Raw genomic sequence first — 23,497 nt, forward strand, 5'->3', positions numbered from 1 at the left:
TATAGAAGTGTGAAAACGCTCACCTCCAGTTTCAGGGACAGGTTTTTCCCAGCTGTTATCAGGCAACTGAACTATCCAACCATAACGAGAGCAATCCTGAGCTACTATCTACTTCATTGGAGACTCTCGGACTATCTTTGATTGGAATTTACTGGACTTTATCTTGTACTTAACGTTATTCCCATTATTCCCTTTATCATGCATCTGTACTCTGTAGATTGTAATCATTTATTTGTCTTTCTGCTGACCGGTTAGCACGCAACAAAAGCTTTTCACTGTACCTACGTGACAATAAGTTACACTCAATCAACTCATTTGATTTTCAACAACGTGCCGTTTAACAGACCATCCAATTATCTGTGCTCCTCCACAGTCGTGACAATTCCCCCAGCCTGAAGGAAATTCGCAATGGCTGTCAGCAGCAGTGTGATCGGAAGCCGAACATGCCCCTCCGACACTTACACAGCAGTCCTGACCTTGTGTCGCAGGAGGTCAACTCCGACGCCAGGATGAAAACCATCATCGTGAACTCAACCGAGATCCATGTGGAACTGGGGAGGAGCAACATGGTGAATCAGAAACTGAAAGGAAGCACCAGCAGTAGTACCACCAGCACCAGTACCTGCACTAACAGCAGCAGCAGCAGCAGCAGCAGCGACAGTGAGCCCAGCCTCATTGACTGTTTGCTGGTCAGCCCCACCTGTAGCACGATGGTCATCGAACTGAGCTCGCAGGCTGAGAGAGTCCTGGGCTGCTATGTGGAAATCCTCAAAATGCTGTAAGTACATGCACTCCAAAAAAAAACACATTTTTACTTGTTCCATTGAATAACATTAACAAAGGGGAAAGTAATAAACCTATGGAGGTCAATTCTCCTTTATCAAAGAAAAGTAAAATTGCAACAAAAGCCATCTTCTATTCGAGTTCTATTTGAGGACAATGAAATTCTTGCTTGCTACAGCAGAATAGAATATGTAAACATAGTACATAACGGGAGAAGAAAAAAGGTTCAGTGTGTATATATACACGTGCACACATACTCAATAAATAACAAATATAGTGCAATAATAATGATAGTTCAGAGCTTATTTGTGGTCGTGTTTAATAGCCTGATGGCTGTAGGGAGGAAGCTATTCCTGAACCTGGACGTTACAGTTTTCAGGCTCTGTGCCTTCTTCCCGATGGCAATGGTGAAATGTGTGTGGCCAGGATGGTGTGGGTCTCTGATGATGTTGGCTGCCTTTTTGAGGCAGCAACTTAGATAGATCCCTTCGATGGTGGGGAGGTCAAAGCCGGTGATGGACTGGGCAGTGGTCACATTTTTATTTTTGTCATTACATTCAGATAGATGGAGTGTCCCCACCTCATTACATGGAATGCAGTTATTAGGCATCTAAGGATGTTTAGTTAAGTGGTCATTCCATGGTGTCCAAATGACTGAAGGTCTCAAGCATTCTTTACCAGGCTAAAAGCACAGAGACAGTAATCCTTCCCTAGTAATCCTTGCCTCCATGGACTATATCATGCTGATGGCTGATGTGGATGGCTGATAGATGTTTCCACCAGAAAGCCCTAATGTAGGTAGCCACAGGAAATTGTGATGCTAAGAAATGCAGCTGGGCACTAATTTCCACAAAGATTTGACTAATGTCCAGGAGAAAAGTGTGCAACTTCCACCTAACAGGGGCAAATTCACAGTTGCATGTGTCACATGTGCAGTATATTTGTGATTATATTTTTAACGCCTTTTCCCGAATGCAGTCCATTAACTTCAATTGGATCAAAATTTAGGAAGCAGAGCACAGAGCCACAATTAATCGGTGACTAACATATGCATCAAATGGTCAACAGCTCACATACTGTGTTCATTTTGATGCAGAGTAGACTCCCACTAAGGAGAAGTAATCCTAAAGATCTATAATAGATGAGGGCAGCATGGTGGCGCAGCGATAGAGTTGCTGCCTTACAGAGACCTGGGTTCGGGTCTGGCTGCCGGTGCTGTCTTTACGTAGTTTGTACGTTCTCCCCGTGACCGCCTGGGTTTTCTCCGAGATCTTCAGTTTCCCCCCCACACTCCAAAAATGAACAGGTTTGTCGGTTAATTGGATTGGTATAAATGTAAAGATTGTCCCAAGTGTGTAGGGATAGTGTTAGTGTGCGGGGATCGCTGGTCGGCGCGGATTCGGTGGGCCGAAGGGCCTGTTTCCGTGATGTATCTCTGAACTAAACTAAACTAAAAATAGATTTAAAAGAAGAATATATTTGGATGGATGTCTAGATTAGTAAATCGATTTCTATTTATTGCATTTGTTTACAAAGCACCAAGTTGTTATTTATAATATTATTCAAACCTTATAGTCGAATGTAATCTTACTCGGAAGTTAATTACAGCAGGAAAACTGATAAAATAGTCAAACATACGCTGGGCAATATCTAAAAGCAGGAGTCATTGGAATTATAGTTCTACCTTCTGCAACCGACATAAGCTTGTTAATAACCCAAAGGATCTTCAGATGATCTAACAATATGACAGAAATGTTGGTTTCCTTGGTCAAAACCAAGATACATATACATGTGACATATTTCTGAATGCATCTTGAGCCGTTAACACTAAGCTTCTATGTTAATCAGGATATGCGGTTTACCGTTATTTTGATCTGCAGACGTAGTTGAAGAGAGAGTTAAAATATAATGGCCACTTAACAATGAAACCAAATCACTAGAAATTTCTTACAGTCTGGCAGGATTAGATGGCTTAATTCCAATGGTTTAAACACTGGCACTGTTCTCTAAAACCACTGCAGTTTAAATACAATTTTACTTTGGGCAGAGAATTGTGCTTATCTTACATTTCACCCTCAAATTCCTGGCCAATAGTTAATGGATTTGACATCTTTTAACATGTTAGCTTAGCCACAAAGTAGAGGTTTTTGGCTCCACAGGTGCCAATTTGCTTCCCATTTTACTTGTGAAGTGAGGGAACACTGTAGAGAGGCCCCGGCTGCTACTTAGATTAGGTAGTGGAGTAGTGCAGTCAGTGCGCACACACGCAGGAAGCATGCACATGAAATGACACCGATCCACCAAATTAAACTGCGACAAGCCCAATGTATACTCAATATCATTCATTCCTTAAGAAAGCTGGTCATTAGCTGCAGGCAGACTCCCATCTCCCCCTCCCATTCCCACACTGACCTTTCTGTCCTGGGCCTCTTCCATTGTCAGAGTGAGGCCCAACGCAAATTGGAGGAACAGCACCTCATATTTTGCATGGGCGGCTTATACCCCAGCGTTATGAACATTGACTTCTCTAACTTCAAGTAACCCTTGTTTTTCCTCTCTCTCTCTCCATTCCTCCCCTATCCTAGTTCTCAGACTAGTCTGACTATCCTGATTTGATCTCATTATCACCTTCCCCTAGCTAACACTGATCAATTCTACATTTTCCTTGACCTTCGCCCCACTGTTCTCTCGTTTTCACATCTTACCCTTCCATATCTCTGTGTCTCCCTCTCTCCTGACTCTGTCTGAAGAAGGGTCTCGACCCGAGACGTCACCCATTCATTCTCTCCACAGATGCTGCCTGTCCCGCTGAGTTACTCCAGCATTTAGTGTCTACCAGCACTATTCAAAGTTAATTGATGGTTAATTTGGGATAGAGTTCTTTCTTGACCTGAATAATCGAGGATCATGCTCTAAATTCTTCTGGGAGTACCGTGGCTAAGACTGAACATGCAAACTCAACTTGAACCTTGCCACTATCTTCTCCTTCGACTTTCAGATCAAAGATGACGTGTTCTTTCCAATGCTGCAGATTGGAAGTTGCCAGTGCATGAATTCTTTTGAAGTGTTGTGGCCGTTACACATTAGTTATCACACATTGTTGACAGCGCAATGGGCATTGAGGTCCAAGACAGTTGGGGACCAGGCACTGCTGCATAAACTAAACACAGACACAAAGAGCTATTTACTGTCAGACGTATTTAGAGTATTGTGTTCAGTCTTGGGCACCATGTTATAGGAAAGATGTCAAGCTGGAAAGGGTGCAGAAAAGATATTCAAAATGTTGCCAGGAACCTAGGGGGCTAGGACTCTATTCTTTGGAAAGCAGGCGGATGAGCGGTGATCTTTTGGAAGTGTACAAAATCATGAGAGGAATGGATCGGGTAAACGCACAGGATCTTTTGCCTAGAATAGGGGAATCGAGATCCATAGAACATAGGTTTAAGGTGAGGGGGGAAAGATTTAATATGAACCTGAGGGGTCATTTTTTCACACAAAGGGTGATAGGTATATGGAGCGAGCTGCCGAAGGAGATAGCTGAGGCAGGTACTATCACAATGTTTAAGAAACATTTAGTCCGGTACATGGATAGGACAGGTTTAGAGGGATATGGGCCAAATGCAGGCAGGTGGGACTAGTATAGATGGGACATGTTGGCCGATGTGGGCAAGTTAGGCTGAAGGGCCTGTTTCCACGCTGTATAACTCTAAGCCAGCACTTTGGTGTCGGTATTGTTGGCCGATGATGTGGTAGAAAGGAGGGGAGGGGAGGTGAGCAGTGTTGAACTCTCTGCTGAAGGAAGGATGGGAAGGAGAAAGAACAGGTGGTTTCTGCAGAAGGAAACAACCTCAGTAAGTTCTCAGACAGCAATTATTCACATACATGAACGGGAAAGAATGGTTATGGAGACTGTGGTTCATCAGTCAAGTGGCGGCTGCGCTCTGGCCTATTCTGCAGCCACGACTACAGCCACAGTGCCATGTCAGAACCACACAAAGTGCGGCTGCAAAGGCAGCATTGCCAGCTCCATTTCTCCATTAGTGGACATTTCGGCCACTATGCTAGATTTGTTGATATGATGTGGACATTGCTTGCAATACTGGCAGTTATTGCTGTAGTGCTGTGTCATTCTCAAAGCCCCCTTGAACTGTGGTGCCCGGAACCATGATACCAACAATCGGGACTTGCACTGGTGCAACCTTTCTACTGCTGCACTCAGACATCAGGTTCTATGTAATTTCAGCATCTGCAAGTCACAAAATGGAGCTGGCTGCCAGGTTTGTGTGGGGGAAGATGGACATCAAAGGTGCTTGCAGTGCAGTGTTTGGTATGGTGGTGGGAGGCATGATGGTGTTTGGTATTTCATGCACACTTTCATCCAATGCATTCAGCATTGCATCCTCTCTCTGTCCGACATCCTTCATCAACAGGCTCCCCAGTCCCTGCGAACGTACTCCAGGTGGCTGGTGTCCTAATACCCCGTGCTGCACCCCACCGCCACCCATTTGCAGATCCAACCCCTGCCTTGTAAGAATTGCCAGCAGCCGGATTGGTGGCTGCGGGTCAGCTCAAGGCACCAGACGACACAGTCTTCGTCCTCTTGCTGCTCGGCAGCCACTTGAGTGGAGCTGTGGGCTTTATGCAAGAGAAAAGGGACAACGGAATGGCGAATTGCTGAAATGGTCGGGAAAGGTTTATCCTCGGCCTGCATTGAAGGCATTAAAGACGTGTGAAATTACTGGGACCCATAGGACCAGAGGCAGGATAATATCTCTTTAAGGCTTGCGGCATGGCGTCAGTTGGTGGTGGCTGACTGGAATAAAATGGCTCCCTTGGCAACGCACTTTGGTGATAAACTCATTCCCGCATTCCACACTCCGATTGATCCACTCGTGCATCGATCAATTGCACATTGACATCCGGGTGCACTTTTTTCAATGCTATTGTAGTCTCCCCCCTTTCCCTCCCCCCTCCGCCCATTCGATCTCCACTCCTAACCTTTAATGGAGATAGGGATAGAGGGCTTCTATTTTCACTTCCGGAATGGGCACTTCGAGTCACCAAATATTCACAGTGCAGCCAAAGGACATGTAATCGGAACACACGCAAAATGTCATTCGTCAGGAAGCTTCAACAGTCTCCATTTCCTAAAAATGTCAGCATTAGGTGAGGTCTTGAGCTTGTGCTCATTAAACACCACTTATTAGGATTCTGACAGACAAGTGCTTAATTGTGCTCTGCGTACATTTACTCTGAACCTTTTAAGTCCCAATATTGGCATCAGGGAGCTTAATTCATCCATTAGCATGTCTACAGGGAGAGCTAGATTACCAGCGTATGCTGTCAGTTAGGATTCCAAGTCGGCCTATTCCATGTTTAAGCAAATGACAACTTGGATCATGGCTGCTAAGCAGAAATGGGGATGTCGAGAGCAAAGTAATATGTGTTTCCATTGTCTGTTGATGGACCTGTCTCACTGTCTTATTAACAAACGAGCTATCAAATTTCGTGTTGGATCCCAGTGCCATTAGTGCAATTCCTCTTGAATTATCAATCACTGTCTTCCCAAATGTCAGCTTTACAGTCTAAAGCGTTACATTCTATAGCTTGATTTCTACATTTCACGGAAAAAGAAGCATGACCATCCTTCCCACAATTACTATACGTTTGGAAAAACAACAGTACTGAAAACATATCAAGATATCATGAAAGGAACATTACAAGTTGTGAAATGCAAATGTAAAAAGCAGCACAGATTCTGGTCTGCCGAATAAAAAAAGATGACAAAATGGAACAAAAGTTATAAAAGTAGTTTGAAATGCAACTTGCTAGGGACACCGAAATTAACACAAAAATATCGATAATTTAGGAAAAAATCTAGGAAAATATCAGGATGGGCCTTTAGAAATCAAAATGGTTCATAAATTCAGAAACAATTTGGCCCATCAAGTCTACTCGCCATCTCGTCATGGTTGATCTATCTTTCTACTCTCAATCCCATTCTCCTGCCTTCTACAATTATACAATTGTTTTGGTTGTTTATTTAGAGTACAGAAAGGGATAACCTGCCAGACATCCAAAGAATAGTAATATTGCTTCATGACAAATTAGAGACAAAGTAAGAACATAATGGGCTGATTGAGTTGAAATGGGTTCTCTGCCCACAGTCCTTACCTGTCCACGCTTACCTGGGAAAACAAGCCAACCCACCTGTGCAACAGGAGGTATTTGGCGAGCTTAATGGAGGCCTTAGCAGCGAATGCATATCGGGGTGAATCACCACAACACTCAGTTCCCGAAATGCCCTGATAGGAAGTAAAACTAGAACAGAGACTCGCTTATGATCAACGGATAAAATTTAAAAATAATAATGATTACAAATAAAGGTTATTGAGCGGCTACCAAAAAACGTTTGGATTAACTTAAAAAATGCAAAAAAAAAGAATAAAATCAAACACATTGAAATACCAAGAAATACTGAAAAATATTAAAATGAATTAAAAAGTAAATGACATTGTTATTCATACAAATTAATCAGGTATAGGAAAAATCTAGTTAGTCCGTCACTCGTGCTCTATCATTTAATAAATTAATGGCTGATCTGCTTGTAGTCTCAACTTTGCATTCCTATCTATTAGTGGTAACCTTTCAACCACTTACCTATCAAGAATCTATCTACTTCTGCCGAAAAGATATTGAAAGACATTTTTCCACCTCCCTGTAATTTAAATAAAACTCTTTCTCAAAAAGTATTGTCTCATCTCTAGTTTAAATAATGGATGTTTAATGCTTAATGAGTGGCCATGTAGTCTACATGACTGGAAGCCTCCATACAATTGACTGTGACCATAGCTCCGATGTAGGTGTACCTGACATGAGAGCAGGGAATTCAAGCATGTTCTAGCTCCAATGATGGAGTCCAAGTTTCACACGCAAGGGTTTCAGAGGAAACATATAAAAACAATACATGCATCCCAACTAAATCTGGTGGGATTTTATTCTTTCAGTTTGTAAAATTCAGCATTTCATATCATTTGAAAATTTGAAAAAAAAATGAGAGGGGGAATCCATGTCATCATGGACCAATTAAAAAGTAAATGACTTTGTTATTCATACAAATTAATCAGGTATAGGAAAAATCGAGTTAGTCCGTCACTCATGCTCTATCATTTAATAAATTAATGGTTGATCTGCTTGTAGTCTCAGCTTTGCATTCCTATCTATTAATGGTAACCTTTCAACCACTTACCTATCAAGAATCTATCTACTTCTGCGATGTTTCTACATGTGATGTTCAGAAATTACCCAAGTATAAGTTAGGATAAACTTGCAGAAGATTGAAATATTTCAGCTGGTCAGAGAAATCCAGCATATTTATGAAGAAAAGATCATGCTTTGTAAATCTAGTTGAACTGAAGTTTAGGAATGGGTGAATAAAAGATGATCTTAGGATATTGTTTATATATGGACTTCCAAAAGGCACTTGATGTAGCTCCTTATTAAGAGTTTATTAGCTACCGTTAAACCACATGGGGCTGAAGATAAATTATTGGCATCATTAGAAAATCAGCTGAATGGCAGGGGACTGAGATAATGGACAAATAGTCACATTGGCAGGAAGTATCTAACCGTGTCCCACCAGGGTGCAATTGGCCGCAGCGACTCATCATGTTTATAAATTATTTAGATAAGAGAATAAAAAGCTATGTATCCCAGTGTACTAATGACACCAACATGGGTGGTAGTGTCAGCAGTGCAGATGCAGGCTTTGAATATGATAAAAGATATTGATCAACAAAGTGAATGAGCAAAACTGTGGCAAATTAATTTATTCTCATGTGTAAAATAATCATCAATGGCCAGTAGTAGGCAAGGTTTTGTTTTAAATTAAATGATTATGCAATCACTGGAAGAATTGATGGAATATTCTCTTGATGAGCAGATGTCTTCATGCAGTTTTAAAGCACCATGCAGTTAAGAATTATTACGAGATCATTTAGACCAAATGTTTCAGTGGTTTTCTATTTTCACTTTTATAAATTGCAGGTTTTCAATGATGGAAATTTGTACTGCTGACAAATTAATTTAATTTACATTTAATTTAGTTTAATTTAATTAAATGTTAATTTACAGCTAAATATTCTGGATTATTTCCAACAGGTTGAAAGGCCACTGTGAATTTCCCCAAGTTTGTAGATAAATAAGTATCTGCGGAGGGAGTTATGGGGAGAATAAAATTGAATTGATAAGGCTGGTATAAAACGAGAGCTTGATATGGACTGAATAAGTCAGAGGATCAGTGTTTGTGCTGTTTGACTCAATACAATGCTCCTTGCCATTCCCTGATGCGTAAGGGAATGACGAGGTAAGGGGGACCTGGTGGGAAATGACATTGGAAAGGATTGTTAGGGTGGCACAGTGCACAGCAGAAAAGTTGTTGCCTTACGGCATCAGCGACTGGGTTGCAATTGCGACTACGTGTGCTGTCTGTATGGAGTTTGTGTGTTCTCCCTGTGACCACGTGGATTTCCTCCAGGTGCTCCGGTTTCCTCCCACATCCCAAAGACGTGCAACTTTGTAGGTTAATTGGCTTCTGTAAATTGTCCCTAGTGTGTAGGATGGAACTAGTGTGAATCATTGGTCGTCATGGGCTCAGTGGGATAAAGGGCCTGTTTCTACACTGTACCTCCAAAACTAAAACTACAAACTAAAGATCACTTGAATGGTGGATAAGACTTGCTGGGTCTCGTGGTCTTTTATTTCTTGTATTCTTGTATTTTTATCTTATATTTTTAAACAATGTATGGAACCTCATTTGGAATAGCATAGATCATTGTAGAATTGATTTGTTTGTAAGGTTATGGCGAACAGTATTATTATTTAGTGCACTTTTTAGAAAAACTCTGTATTTGATGTAAATTCAAACACTATTGGTGCAGAGTCTGATATCTGTCTGTTCAACAGGTCAGATTATGATGACTGGAGACCTGCGCTTGCCAGCTTGCTTCAACCCATTCCCTTTCCCAAAGAGTAAGTATAATCAAACTGAAAACTATTCTCTTCTCTGTTTAATGTACTCCATTTGACATAACAATTACAGTTTGAATTGTATGATGAGTTGCCTCTAAGCTACTAGTTTATTAGTGTGAGGAGTAATAAAATCTGAAAAGAGACAAGACCATGCAGAATTTAGAGTTCATGCCTAAGGTGAGAATTTGTCACTTTAGTTTTGGTTATATTTTGGTTATAATTGCTTGACAAAATTAGATTGAATTTGGTTGTTAAAATGAAATCAGACCGATGCATCAGCTTCATATGGCAACTAACTTGTTGGTGACAATATATCTACACATTCAGTTGTGTCTCATTGTCCCTCTTGTTTTCACCTTTCTATTTTTGTCTTGTGTTACCTCCATTACAGCACAGATAAATCCATTCTTGTCGGAGTTTTGAATTCTGCATTCTTAAAGTTATGCGTTATAAAATAATAATCTCCAATAGAATGTAATTGGCATGTAAAAATGTATTTTAAGTTGGTCTTAAGTTGGTGGGTGTCTTTTTTTAGTAGTTATTATTCGTTAAAACTGAAAATATAGTCCTGTTAATAGATAATTTCAATAGCACAATGACAAAATAATTAAACTTCAGTTTGAAGTCTGAAGAAAATAGGTGCTTCAAACTTCCTGGATGTTAGAGTTAGGAATTTTAAGGATTAAAGTGATAAACGTCGCTGGAGAGCTGAAAGCTATGATAAAACAAACATCACGGAGTCCCACTTTAATTATGACCTAAGTGAACAAATGTACAAAATTCAGCAGGGAAGATTGTTGTGTGGTGAAATGTATTGATAAGAATCATAGATTACCTGTTGAATTTACCGGTTGAATTTTGTGAAAAGGAAACAACCATTAAGGGATAATAATAATAATAATACATTTTATTTATGGGTGCCTTTCAAGAGTCTCAAGGACACCTTACAAAAATTTAGCAGGTAGAGGAAAAACATGTAAGGAGAATGAAATAAATAGTGGAGACATGACTAGTACACAAAGTAAAGACAGAATACAATTCAAAACACAATATGAGGCAATTAATGCACAGATGAAAAGGGAGGGGGACGTGGGGCTAAGGATAGGCAGAGGTGAAGAGATGGATCTTGAGGCGGGACTGGAAGATGGTGAGGGACACGGAATAGCGGATCAGTTGGGGGAGGGAGTTCCAGAGCCTGGGATCTGCCCTGGAGAAGGCTCTGTCCCCAAAACTGCGGAGGTTGGACTTGTGGATGGAGAGGAGACCGGCTGATGTGGATCTGAGGGACCGTGAGGGTTGGTAGGGGGAGAGGAGGTCAGTGAGATATGGGGGGGGGCCAGATGGTGGAGGGCTTTGTAGGTGAGGATCAGGATTTTGTAGGTGATGCGGTGGGAGATGGGAAGCCAGTGAAGTTGTTTGAGGACTGGAGTGATGTGATGCCAGGATTTGGTGTGGGTGATGAGTTGGGCGGCTGCGTTCTGGACCAGTTGGAGTCGGTTGATGTAGGTGGAGCTGATGCCAAGGAGAAGTGAGTTGCAATAGTCCAGTCGGGAGGAGATGAAGGCATGGATGAGTCTTTCAGCAGCGGGAGGTGTGAGAGAGGGTCTGAGTTTGGCGATGGGCCAACTGGGGTAGTGCATTTAGAGTCATAGAATCATAGAATGTGAAAATAGGCCCTTCGACCCAACTCGCCCACATCAGCCAACATGTCCCAGCTACACCTGCCTATGTGTGGTCCATATCCCTCCAGACCTGTTCTATCCATGTACCTTTCTAACTGTTTCTTAAACATTGCGATAGGAACTGCCTCAACTACCTCCACTGGCAGCTAGTTCCATACACCCGCCACCCTTTGTTTGAAAAAGTTACCCTTCAGATTTTTATTAAATCATTTTCCCTTTACCTTCAACCTGTGTCCTCTGGTCCTCGATTTCCCATACTCTGGGCAAAAGACTGTGCATCTACCCGATCTATTCCTCTCATGGTTTTATACACCTCTACAACACCACCCCCTTATCCTTCTGTGCACAGACCGTCGAGTATTAGCAACATCCTCATAAAGTGCCTGTCCCACTGTCCGAGGTAATTCAAGAGTTCTCCCGAGTTTCCCCTGATTCGAATTCGGAGAATTACGGTAATAGCCGCTCGTAGGTACTCGGGGCTCTCGTGGACATTTTTCAACATGTTGATAAAACTTCACGAGCTTACCGCGTTTTCCGAGTAACTGCAGTTGGCGTTACGAGCCGCTAAGAGACCTCCCGAGCTCCGACGTACCCGCTACGTACATTCTACCTACTTACCACGAGTTTGATTTTTTTTTTAAACTCGGGAGAGCTCTTGGGTAAACTCGTATAGTGGGACAGGCCCTTAAATCTTCTCTGTACCCTTTCCAGCTTGACAATATATTTCCTATAATGGGGTGAACATTTGGTACAGACAACAAGCAAATTAACAGAGCCTTTGGGCAGGAAGGTGAAAAATTGAATTTATTTCATGAAAGTGTAAGGTTGGATATTTGGAGAAGTCCAACAAAGCAATGAAATATCCAATGAATGGAATGTCCGTGAATCAAGGTTTAAACGAAGCTTAGTATTTCCATAGGTTACCAAGGAAGCAGAACGGGTCAAATAGGCATTATGGGGCCTTTTTGGTTTCAGAAATGTTTACTTTTTTAAAACATAGTAAAAGCAAGTCATTTAGAGAAACATAGAAACATAGGTGCAGGAGTAGGTCATTCAGCCCTTCGAGTCAGCACCGCCATTCAATATGATCATGGCTGATCATCTAAAATCAGTACCCCATTCCTGCATTTTGCCCCATATCCCTTGATTCCTTTAGCCCTAAGAGCTAAATCTAACTCTCACCACAATGAACCCTGATTGGGCATGTCTTTTGATCATGTACTTACTATTTAGCTGTTTTTATAGTTGGAGTTTGCAGTCTTCTGCTGAATCAAAATCAGACACTGGAATTGAGTGAATTACTGAATGATATAAAAGCAGTCACTTTTCCAAAATGAAATGACATTGACATAAGAAATAGGAGCAGGATTTTGTCACTCAGCTCATCGAACCCACCCCTTCGTTCAATGTGATCATGCCTGCGTTATTTGGAAGCTCATCTCTGCATTCACACCTCAGCCCAGTAACCGTATCAAGAATCTGTATCAATTTTTCCCCTAAAAGCATTCAAAGGCTCGGTGTCCACAGTTCAGGTTAGTTTGTTATTGTCACGTGTGAAACGCCTTTGTTTACGTGCTATCCTGTCATTGAAAAGGGCTGTACCTGATTACAATCAAGCCGGCCACAGTGTACTGATACAGGATAATCGGTATAACATTTGCTGCGGGTCAAAGTCCGATTAAAGATAGCGTTTTTGTGCTCCCAGCACTTCGGAATCAGAGTTCCAAAGACTCTGGATCTTTAGAGAAAAAGCTTAGCTTATTTACATAGAATAATCTCTGCAGCTCCCCCCCCCCCACCCCTCCCCCCGATCAGTGTCTTTAATTATGCCACCTTCACTCCAACTTATCATCTATTTTAATCATCTATTTTATTCAGTCAGCACAGCTAATTTCAATGGAAAATGTTAAACAAAGAGAAGGGCCAATGGATTACTTATTGTTATTTAAACATATTGTTTAGCTGGAAGCTGCAAATAGCATTTGTGAATTCACTAAGACATTCGCTAAATCAAACTTGGCGCAGTAAAGACGTGTCATTATATCACAAATGTTTTCCCTTGACTTACTTAAAAAGGCTTGAAATGTTAACCACTGATAATTAGAAAACAAAATGTACTTTGCTAACAGGTTTTTATTACTATAGTTTTCAATGTATTCACACACCGATATTGGAACTTATGAATTGTTTGTGGAAATGTATAAAATCAATTTTTAATTAACCAATAAATTTCATACCTTTTGTACTAAGAACAGACTATAAAATATCTGTGCATTTTGTCAACAGGGCCCTCGCACATGTTAAGTTCACAAAGTAAGTAATGTACTTGATATCTTTTACCTTGTTTGTATTGATATTGTTGTCAAAGATTTATGGTTCAATTTTAATTTCTCATCTGTGTTTTATTGACTTTGCTTGCAACAATAAATCCAGTGAATGTAAAAAATATATTGAAAGCGGTTGTTTTTTTACACTGTATTCCTTATAATGCAGGCAAAAAAAAACATTTACTGAGACTTCTCTCACTCCTTCAATGTTCATCTGAGAAAGCTTTTCTTTTAAAGTTTTTTGAGAAAGTTTACTAAACTGTTGGGAAGAGATCAGACCAAGATGTACAATGTAATAGGTACAGCCAAATCCAGGTCAACTAGCATTTGAAACTAATCTGAAGAAAGGTCTCGGCCCGAAACATCACCCATTTCTCTCCAGAGATGCTGCCTATCCAGCTGAGTTACTCCAGCATTTGATGTCTCTCTTCGGTTTAAACCAGCATCTGCAGATCCTTCCTATGCATTTAAAACTAACTCTTTGGAACCACCTTATTCCTGAATAAAATAGCAAAATATAGATTCCAACTGTCAACCATCTTGACTTCTCTACTCCTCTTACTTACTCTAATCTCACCCCTTCTGAACACACAGCCTGATCACTCAGCAATAATCCCAACATTGTCACCAGGTGACCAGGGAGGTGCCATTGTAGTCTGGCAGGCTGACCCCCACTGTGATGAGGCCAGGCGCCACCTCTCGGACCCGTCCTTATACCTATCCCTTGATCATGACTCCCCAGACGAACACCAGGCCAACATCTCCCACCTCTGGCGATCTGTCCCTCCACAGCCTTCAACCTTATTGTTCCCCAGCCCCGCACTGCCGCTTCCATGGTGTCGAAAGACGGGTCCCAACTCGAAGCATCACCTATCCATGTTCTCCTGGGATGCTGGCTGACCTGTGGAGTTACTCCAGCATTTTGTGTTTTTCCTTGGCAAATCAGCATCTGCAATTCCTTGATTCTAAAAGATAGATCAGCTTCTTTCTTATTAATTTTTTTAACGAAGATAGACACATAATGCTGGTGTAACTCAGTAGGACAGGCAGCATCTCTGAACGAGAAGGAATGGGTGACATTTTGGGTCGAGGCCCCTCTTCAGACACAAGGATCTCGGCCCAAAATGTCACCCATTCCTTCTCTCCAGAGATGCTGCCTGTCCTGCTGAGTTATTCCAGCAATTTGTGTCTATCGTCAGTATAAACCAGCTTCTGCAGTTCCTTCCTAGTCATTTTTTTAATGATTGGTTGCCACCATCCATGTATCTTAACATTAAAGTTGAATTATCTCAAAATAAAATAATTTGGATGTTTGATTACAGTTGTATTAAAAATGATATCTTGCAGCTTGTGAGGTTGTGCTGCACTAAAATAAATTCACAGCCACTCCACTGACAGAGTTTTCACATGGCATATGCACATTGTACTGCAGTCACTTGTACAGTATTTGCAATTCGGATGATTATTTAAAGCCCGGTTATTAGTAACAGGTAGTTTTCAATAAACCTGTCATAAGTTCAGCCCTATTGGTTTGTGAACTAATATGACATTTTCTAACATAACAGTTCCAAACTGCTATTGGGCACTGCTATTCTTTTCTAGTTACTATGTCAGAGAAGGTATATCAAAGTAGCTTACATCAAAATAGCATATCAAAATAGCTTATATCTAAATAGATATACAGTAATTAAATATATTAATTATTAAGTGGAAATGAGGAATTGCAGATGCTGTTTTTCAAAAAAAAGACACAAAGAGCTGGAGTAACTCAGCAGGTCAGGCAGCATCTTGCAGAACATGGATAGGTGACGTTTTGGGTCTGGACCCTTCTTCTGACTGAAGATGGGTCCCGACTTGAAACTTCACCTATCCTGAGATGTCTAACCCGCTGAATTACTCCAGCATTTTGTGTCTTTCAAAAAAATTTACTTTGATCGTATTTTATGATCAGTTCAAAAGCATATGAGAGGCTGCTTTGAAACAGTAAAATAATGCAATTTGATGCAATAATGAAACATGCCAATCACTCTCTGCATTAGCTGAAAATATTTTGATGAAAACTCATCATAAATGCGCTGTCTCGCGGTTATTATTTGAGTTATGTTTGGTATCTGCTAAGTGTTTACCTGAGTAGATAAATGTACAACTACCATGAAGGATTTGTATTAACCAAACAGAAAACAATGTTTTTCATAGAAATTGAGGCCATTTTTCTGATGGATTTGATTTTCTCCCTTGAAATGGTTTGAATTGCCTTTATTTGGATGTCAGTCAGATGAACTTGAAGCAATTAAGCCTTTTAATTGCAAAAATGTTTAATCAAGTCCTGATCCACATTCCTGGTTGAATGTCCTGCAATCTGGTTGGCGACACTTCCTCATTTCATGTTCTTTAGGACAAGCATTGGAAATAAAATTGTTCCAATTTAAGATGATATCCTATCTCTCATTCATATGCTACCTATTTCTTGTTAAGACACCGTACTACTATTATTTAACAATTACCTTTGTACTTTTCCCTCAGAGAATTAAAGTATGTCATTCAGAGATTTGCAGAAGACCCCAGACAAGAAGTGAGTAAGATCTGCAATTCGGCTTGTCAAATATTCTTTGGCTTTGGATAAACAAAGAGCAATTTTAGCAAATGAATGTTTGCATTTACTCTAGCCAGTTATTGTAAAAAGTCTACAAATGTAAACGCATTGATATTCCATGGCATGAGTAAGGGATAAGAATGATTCATGCTGCCTCTGAAATAATAGTCCCCAGTGAAATAGATGCTGAAAATATTCAGCATTTAAATCTGCTTCAACTGATGTTCGTCTGGCACTCTCACCCTGTCTGATCTATATGTGACTCCAGTGGGTTAATTGCCCACCAAAATGGCAGGCGAGGGCTCAGTTCAAGGCGAATTAGAGATGAACAATAGATGTAAACATTCTGTGAACTAAAAATCTCTCTGCTGTTCAATATCTGGTAGTGAGAGGCAGATCGGAGGATACAACGTGTTGGAAGGAACTGCAGATGCTGGTTTCAATTGAAGATAGACACAAAAGGGTCGGGACCCTTCTTCAGACCCGAAACGTCACCCATTCCTTCTCTCCAGAGACGCTGCCTGTCCCACTGATTTACTCCAGCTTTTTGTGTCTATCTTCGGTTTAACCCATCATTTGCAGTTCCTTCCTACACATAAATTACTTGGGATCAGCTTCACTACGGGAATTGTCAGTCATCCAGATAGGAATCACAATGAAAACACAAAACTAAAATAAAACTAAATATCAAACATGTCCGTGGTGATCGGTCTTTATTGTGACGTAAACTCTTCTCCAGTGTTTGGCCTTTTAAGGTTACTGCTGTTTTCAGACTGAGTAGATTTATATAACTGGTTTCATAGTGCTGAATTTGTGTTTCTCCATATATAACATTGGCAGATCTGTCCCAAAGTAAACTCCAATCCCCATTCCATGCCAGGTTTCTGCCAGAGCCGGATAACAAACGGCTTGCTCCAACTCCCTCTTTCTCCCATCATCAACGTCTTGTGCTGCCTGTTTACTGGGTGCGTTTATACGTGAGGGAAGGCCACATTGTGCTTAGATTAGCGAAGAGCATAACAATTGCTGCCCAGTTGATAATACCAATTGGGAAAAATGTAATCAAAGTTATGTTCGCCTACCGGGAGGAGGTGGCTGGTCAAGCACTCTGGTGCCAGGAAAACAGCCTCCTCTTGAACATCAAAAAAACGAAGGAGCTGATCATGGACTTTAGGAGGGCACATCAGCCGAGGACGTACACTCCATTGAGGATAAATGGGGATCCTGTGGATAGGGTGAACTGTTTTAAATATCTGGGAGTCCACATCTCCGAGGATATGACATGGGCATCACATGCCTCAGCACTCGTGAGTAAGGCAAGGCAGCGCCTTTACCACCTCAGGCAATTGAGGAAATTCAGAGTGTCTCCGAGGATCCTCCAGTGCTTCTACGCAGCGGCGGTGGAAAGCATCTTGTCCGGGAACATTACCATCTGGTTTGGGAATTGCTCTGCCAAGGACAAGAAGGCTCTGCAGAGAGTAGTGCGTTTGGCCGAACGCACTATGGGAACTTCACTTGCCCCCCTGCAGGAACTATACATCAGGAGGTGCAACTCCAGAGCCAACAATATCATGAGAGACCCCTTCCACCCCTGCAACGGACTGTTCCAGCTGCTACGGTCAGGCAAACGCCTCCGTTGCCATGCGGTGAGAACGGAGAGGTTGAGAAGGAGTTTCTTCCCAGAGGCCATTCGGACTGTAAACGCCTATCTCACCAGGGACTAACTCTACTGAACGTTTTTCCTTCCATTATTTATTATGTAAAAGAATATGTGTGTTATGATTGTGTTTATAGTTTATTTGGTTGTTTGGTTGATTGTCTTTTGCACAAAAGTCCGCGAGCATTGCCACTTTCATTTCACTGCACATCTCGTATGTGTATGTGACAAATAAACTTGACTTGACTTGACTAAAAATAAAAATGGATTGTGAGACCAGAGTAGGAGCCAACACACAAACCAGACATCTGGGTTAAGACATTTCATTAACCAAATCTAAAGAGATTGTGCAATTTTTATTTATATCCAAAACGCATAAATACAGGCACTCCCTGACTTGTGTGATAGGTGAGTTATGTAAACTCACACGTACATAAACAATTCACAATAGGTGGTCCCGTTTCCTGAACGACCTGTGCTATTGCATCACGGGGATGGAGAGGGGTCTCCGTCCACCAGTGATAAAAGCATCGCTCGGGCTCGCTGCTATGCCAGTGACACTGGGAAGGCAGTGAGAACGAGGGAGGTGGTGGAGAGCGACTCCCGGTCACATCGCTGACATCTTCCACAAGGGACACCAGCGACACCTTCTTCACCAGCTGCCGCAACAGCTACCGCACCAGCGCTTTCTTCAGGCCACCACCACCGACAGGACATGCTCGGGCACCGTGGGTCCCCCTCCCTTCTCACCAGCTGCCGCATTTTCCCGTCAGCCATCGCTTTGTCCCCTTCCCCCTCCACCTCTGCCTCCTCCTCATGCTCCCCCCTCCACCTTGTGGAAGATGGCGTCGACTGCGGGGGAGAAAGAAGAGGAGGAGGGGGGAGCAGCGGAGTGGACAAAGAGATGGCTGACAGGGTGGAATGGCAACTGGTGAGAGGGCAGCGGAGTCCCACAGTGACTGAGTGTGTCCTGTCTGTGGCGACAGCCTGAAGGAAACGTTGTCGACCAGGGGCTACAACGTGAGCCGCACCGACAACAACCGCCTCAACTGAACCGTGCTGAAGCTGTTGAAGAAGGGCTCGCTGGTGTCCACCAGTGTCATTGGCACCTAGCTTTAAGGTGAAACGACACAAAGTTGTAGAATAACTCAGCGGATTGAGTCACTCTGAAGAAGTGTCCCGTCCCAAAACTTCACCTATCTATATTCACCAGAGATGCTGCATGACCTGCTGAGTTACTCCCGCACTTTGTGTCGTTTTGTGTATTAACCTGCATCTGCAGTTCTTTGCTTCTACCACATTTTAAGGTGATTCCGACTTGCTTACAATCTGACTTACATAATTTACGGAACGTAACCTTTGCGTAAGTCGGGAGTGTCTGTATGTACATGATTATTATTTGCTGTTTGTCCTAACATGATTATTTCATCTTATTCATCATTTAAGATGTAATTTACATTTTACAAACGTCATTCATTTATTGTCAAGTTGCATTTTAAGTCGCACCCTGTGCATACAAATGTCAGGATCTTGATTGTGCTAGTCTTAAATTGACCTGATCGTGAAAGATAAACCACCTGGATAATGAAAGTCACCCCTGTGCCAGGTTAATGTGGATCATTGACACACCAGATACTCAAAGAGATGAATTGTATTGTGACAGGTCCATTCCTGTTTGCTGAGTGTTCGGGCTGGCAAGGATGGTTGGTTCCAGCTCTACAGTCCGGGAGGTGTAGCCTGTGATGACGATGGAGAGCTTTTTGCCAGTATGGTACGTGTTTGCAATAACGTGAGTTAATACCTTCTGCTTACACTATGAACAATAATCAGACAGCATTGTATTGCTAGAATTGCACTTATTTACATGCTATTATGTGCAGCATATTATCCCAATTGCCGGTGCCCTGAAGGGAAATAAACTTTTTACACAAATCTTTTGGTTTACTTTTCAGTTTTGTTTAGGGATACAGCGTGGAAACAGGCCCTTCAGCCCACCGTGTCCACGCCGACCAACGAACACACGTTCGCGCCAGTTATTCCCAGTTTTGCATCCTGTACACTAGGTGCAATTTACAGAGGCCATTTAACCTACAAACCTGCACGTCTTTGGGATGTAGATGGAAACCAGAGCGCCCGGAGAAAACCCACACTTTCACGGGGAGAGGATGTACAAAGTCTGCACAGGCAGCACCCTTAGTCAGGATTGAACCCGGGTCAATGGCAGCAGATCTACCACTGCGCAACTGTGCCACCCTAATAATTGTGCTTTTAACAATCCCATTCTAATAAAATCAGTCCTATGGACAGACTTGGGTTTTATTCCCTGGAATGTCAGAGGCTGCGGGGATACCTGACAGAAGTATATAAAATGAAGACAGGCATAGATAGGGTAGTGAGTCAGAGCCTTTTTCCCAGGATGGAAATATCAAATATGAGTGGGCATAGCTTTAAGGTGAGAGGGACAAAGATTAAAGTAACTGCAGATGCTGGGTTACCAAAAAAGGCTTAAAGTGCTCGAGTAACTCACTGGGTCAGGCAGCATCCCTAGAGAACATGGGCAATCGACTTTCAGGTCAGGATTCTTCTTTAGGGAGATGTGCAAGGCAGGTTTTTTTACATAGATGGTGGTGGGTGCCTGGAACGTGCAGCTGGAGGTGGTGGTTGAGAGAGATAAGATAGATATGTTAGTGGCATTTGAGAAGATTTTAGATGGACACATGGATATGCAGGGAATGGAGGGACTTGGATTATGTGCAGGTAGATAAGAGTTGGTCTTGGTGTCATGTTCGGCACAGACATTGTGGGCTGAAGGGTCTGTTCCTGTGCTGTACTGTTTTATGTTCTATGTTGTTCTACTGTAGAAATGCTAAAAAAAAATCCTGTTACGTGAAATGCAGCTGCATAATTGAGGATTGATAGGAGCGACATTCAGTCTATGATCACAGCACTTCCTTTGAGGAACATAAAAGAAAGCATTGATTTTCTCCACCATTTATATAGGAAAGCCAGGAAGTTCACCTGAGCTCTATTCTAGAATCATTTTACCATATATTGCCACTGAAAGCTGATGGGTTTTGAAAAACGAACCTGCTGACTTGCAAAGGTTCAGTTGATTCAGAATTGAATAACACTGTAGGAGGCCATTTTGGCCCTTCATACCAGTGTCGTTTCTTGAAAGAGTTGACCGAGTCATCGTTTTCCCCATGATCCTGTTCCTCCTCCATCCTTGAAGTTTGACTGATTCACATTCTGGATGAACTACGGTTTGCAAAGCTGGATTCTAGCACATTCATTGAAGATGTTAGTTATTTGGAAGGGGTGGTCTAAACTATTATCTTTGCACCTGGAATTGCTTGCGAACTACAGGCTGGTATGATAGCTTGTCAAAGATTCAATGGGGCAGAGGGTGGGATTGGAGTGAAGGGGGGCTAACTGGAGAGAGAGAGAAATTTGGTTTGTTTGTGAAAAGGTCTGCAGGTCCCTACAAAACAAGTAATAGATTTTCATGGAGTAATAAAGAGAAATGCCACTGAAATGGGCCCTTTGGCCTTTTGCATCTGTGCCAACTATCAGCCAACCATTTATCTTACAGTAAACTTTTTTTTAATTCTCACCTTCTCCTCACATTCTGCCCGTTTCTACCATTCACCTGCACACTGGTGGCATTTTACAGTGACCACATAACGTGTACTATATACAAACTGAATTTCACTGTGCAGTTGTGTATGTGACAAATAAAAGACTATTGACTAACCACAGAGTGAACGTGCAAAGTCCTCACAGACAACACTTAGGGTCAGAGTTGAAGCCGGTCTCTGGCACCGTGAAGCAGAAGGTCTAACACCACTGTGCAAAATTGTTCAAAACTCTGCTGGTGGGAAACTAGATCCCATGTACATCCTAAAACAAATTTGTACATTAGGTTGTGGAAATCTCTGCCACAGAATGCAGTGGAGGCCGATTCACTGTATGTTTTCAAGAGAGAGTTAGATATAGCTCTTAGGGCGAAGGGAATCAAGGCATATGGGGAGAAAGCAGGAACAGGGTACTGATTTTGGATGATCAGCCATGATCATATTGAATGGCGGTGCTGGATCGAGGGGGCGAATGGCCTACTCCTGCACCTATTTTCTATGTTTCTAAAGGGTGAAGCCACGTTGAGAAATAGGAGTGCGAGCATAATGGGGCAGTAAGCTGCCAGCAGGTTGAGATCCCATTTACACAAATTACACAAATTAAGCCTCAACATCAGAATAAGGATAATGAAAAGAGGTGATCTGTAATTAATATATTTTCTATTGTCCTGAGCACATTCCACTTGGGTAAGAGTTCCAATTACGTCATCCGCTCAAGATTGTATCATTACCTTCAGAAGACATTAGCGGACAATCTGTGACAAACTCAAATGTGTATCCAGTTTATAAACAAGAGTTGGCGGGATCTGTGGTGGTGAATAATGGGGGCCATTGTGTTGGTTGTAACAGGGAAATTTCAGTTCTCCTTCCACATTGTCTTTCACCAGTGAACTTAAGTTGAACCTTATTGAGTCCAGGATATATCTCCGGCAGAATTCAGCGAGACTGACATGTGGGAATATTCTTGACGTGCCAGGTGCAGAGAAGGGGTGGACATTGCTGCATAACAGCATCTCCTTCCTTTTCTTAAAGCTGTTGGACTTGAACATTGTCCTTTTTAGCTGGGGGCAAGTTGCACTGATCTCCTTTCCAACCAAATGTGTTCATCTGTAGATGGTGACAGGGAAGTTTGCGTATTGTAATTGGATTTATTTAGTCAACTAGAACACAAAAATCAAACTGCATGTTTTCAGTAAATAATTTGCTTCCTTATTTCGGCTCCGCGATGCCACATTCCATTTCCCAGTTGTAGGGTGGCTGCCATTGCTAGAGTTAATGTCAATATTTAAAGCTCCATTTTACGCCTCTCTTGGTTATATTTCTCCTTCTACGCGTGGGTGGTGGTTGAGGGCAGGAAGAATTGTGCTATCATTTCTCCCTGCTGGAAAATGTGTTCTAAATGCAGCAGAACGTGCAATTCTGCAACCAGCCTGTCCGACACTCTGTCCCATGAGAATAAGAATGTGTGTGTGTGTGTCTGTGTGTGTGTTTGTTGTAATGCATTGCATGTCTTACAAGTGCAGTGGTGTATTGTTTTCTCAGGTTCACATCTTAATGGGTTCCTGTTACAAAACAAAGAAGTTCCTGTTATCTCTGGCTGAGAACAAGCTGGGGCCTTGCATGCTGCTGGCTTTGAGAGGAAATCAAACAATGGTAGAGGTAAGTCTCAGACATTAAAACAATCTATTCGTCATGAACAGTGTCATCTGCTAGCTCCCTCAAATGCATCTTGTATTTATATATTTTTGTTTGCAGCTAGCTGTAGACAATAATTGTGTCTCTATGCATAT

The 23,497-nt window shown here is 42.0% G+C and overlaps 1 protein-coding gene across 2 annotated transcripts in view; it reads left to right on the forward strand.

Moving 5' to 3' along the window:
- Nucleotides 1-23,497, forward strand: part of LOC116982514 (c-Maf inducing protein) — a 235,880-nt gene that overhangs the window by 183,263 nt on the left and 29,120 nt on the right. The window contains exons 10-15 of one of the 2 annotated variants that reach the window (XM_033035765.1): nt 374-778; nt 9,748-9,813; nt 13,782-13,808; nt 16,346-16,394; nt 19,736-19,843; nt 23,250-23,366. In XM_033035765.1, the coding sequence (XP_032891656.1) occupies nt 374-778; nt 9,748-9,813; nt 13,782-13,808; nt 16,346-16,394; nt 19,736-19,843; nt 23,250-23,366 (772 nt within the window). Of the gene's footprint in view, nt 1-373; nt 779-9,747; nt 9,814-13,781; nt 13,809-16,345; nt 16,395-19,735; nt 19,862-23,249; nt 23,367-23,497 lie in introns of both variants that reach the window. The other variant, XM_033035764.1, reaches the window with a different exon arrangement.

This window comes from Amblyraja radiata, chromosome 17 (genome assembly GCF_010909765.2).
Source record: "Amblyraja radiata isolate CabotCenter1 chromosome 17, sAmbRad1.1.pri, whole genome shotgun sequence".
In the NCBI taxonomy this organism is placed as follows: Eukaryota; Metazoa; Chordata; class Chondrichthyes; order Rajiformes; family Rajidae; genus Amblyraja; species Amblyraja radiata.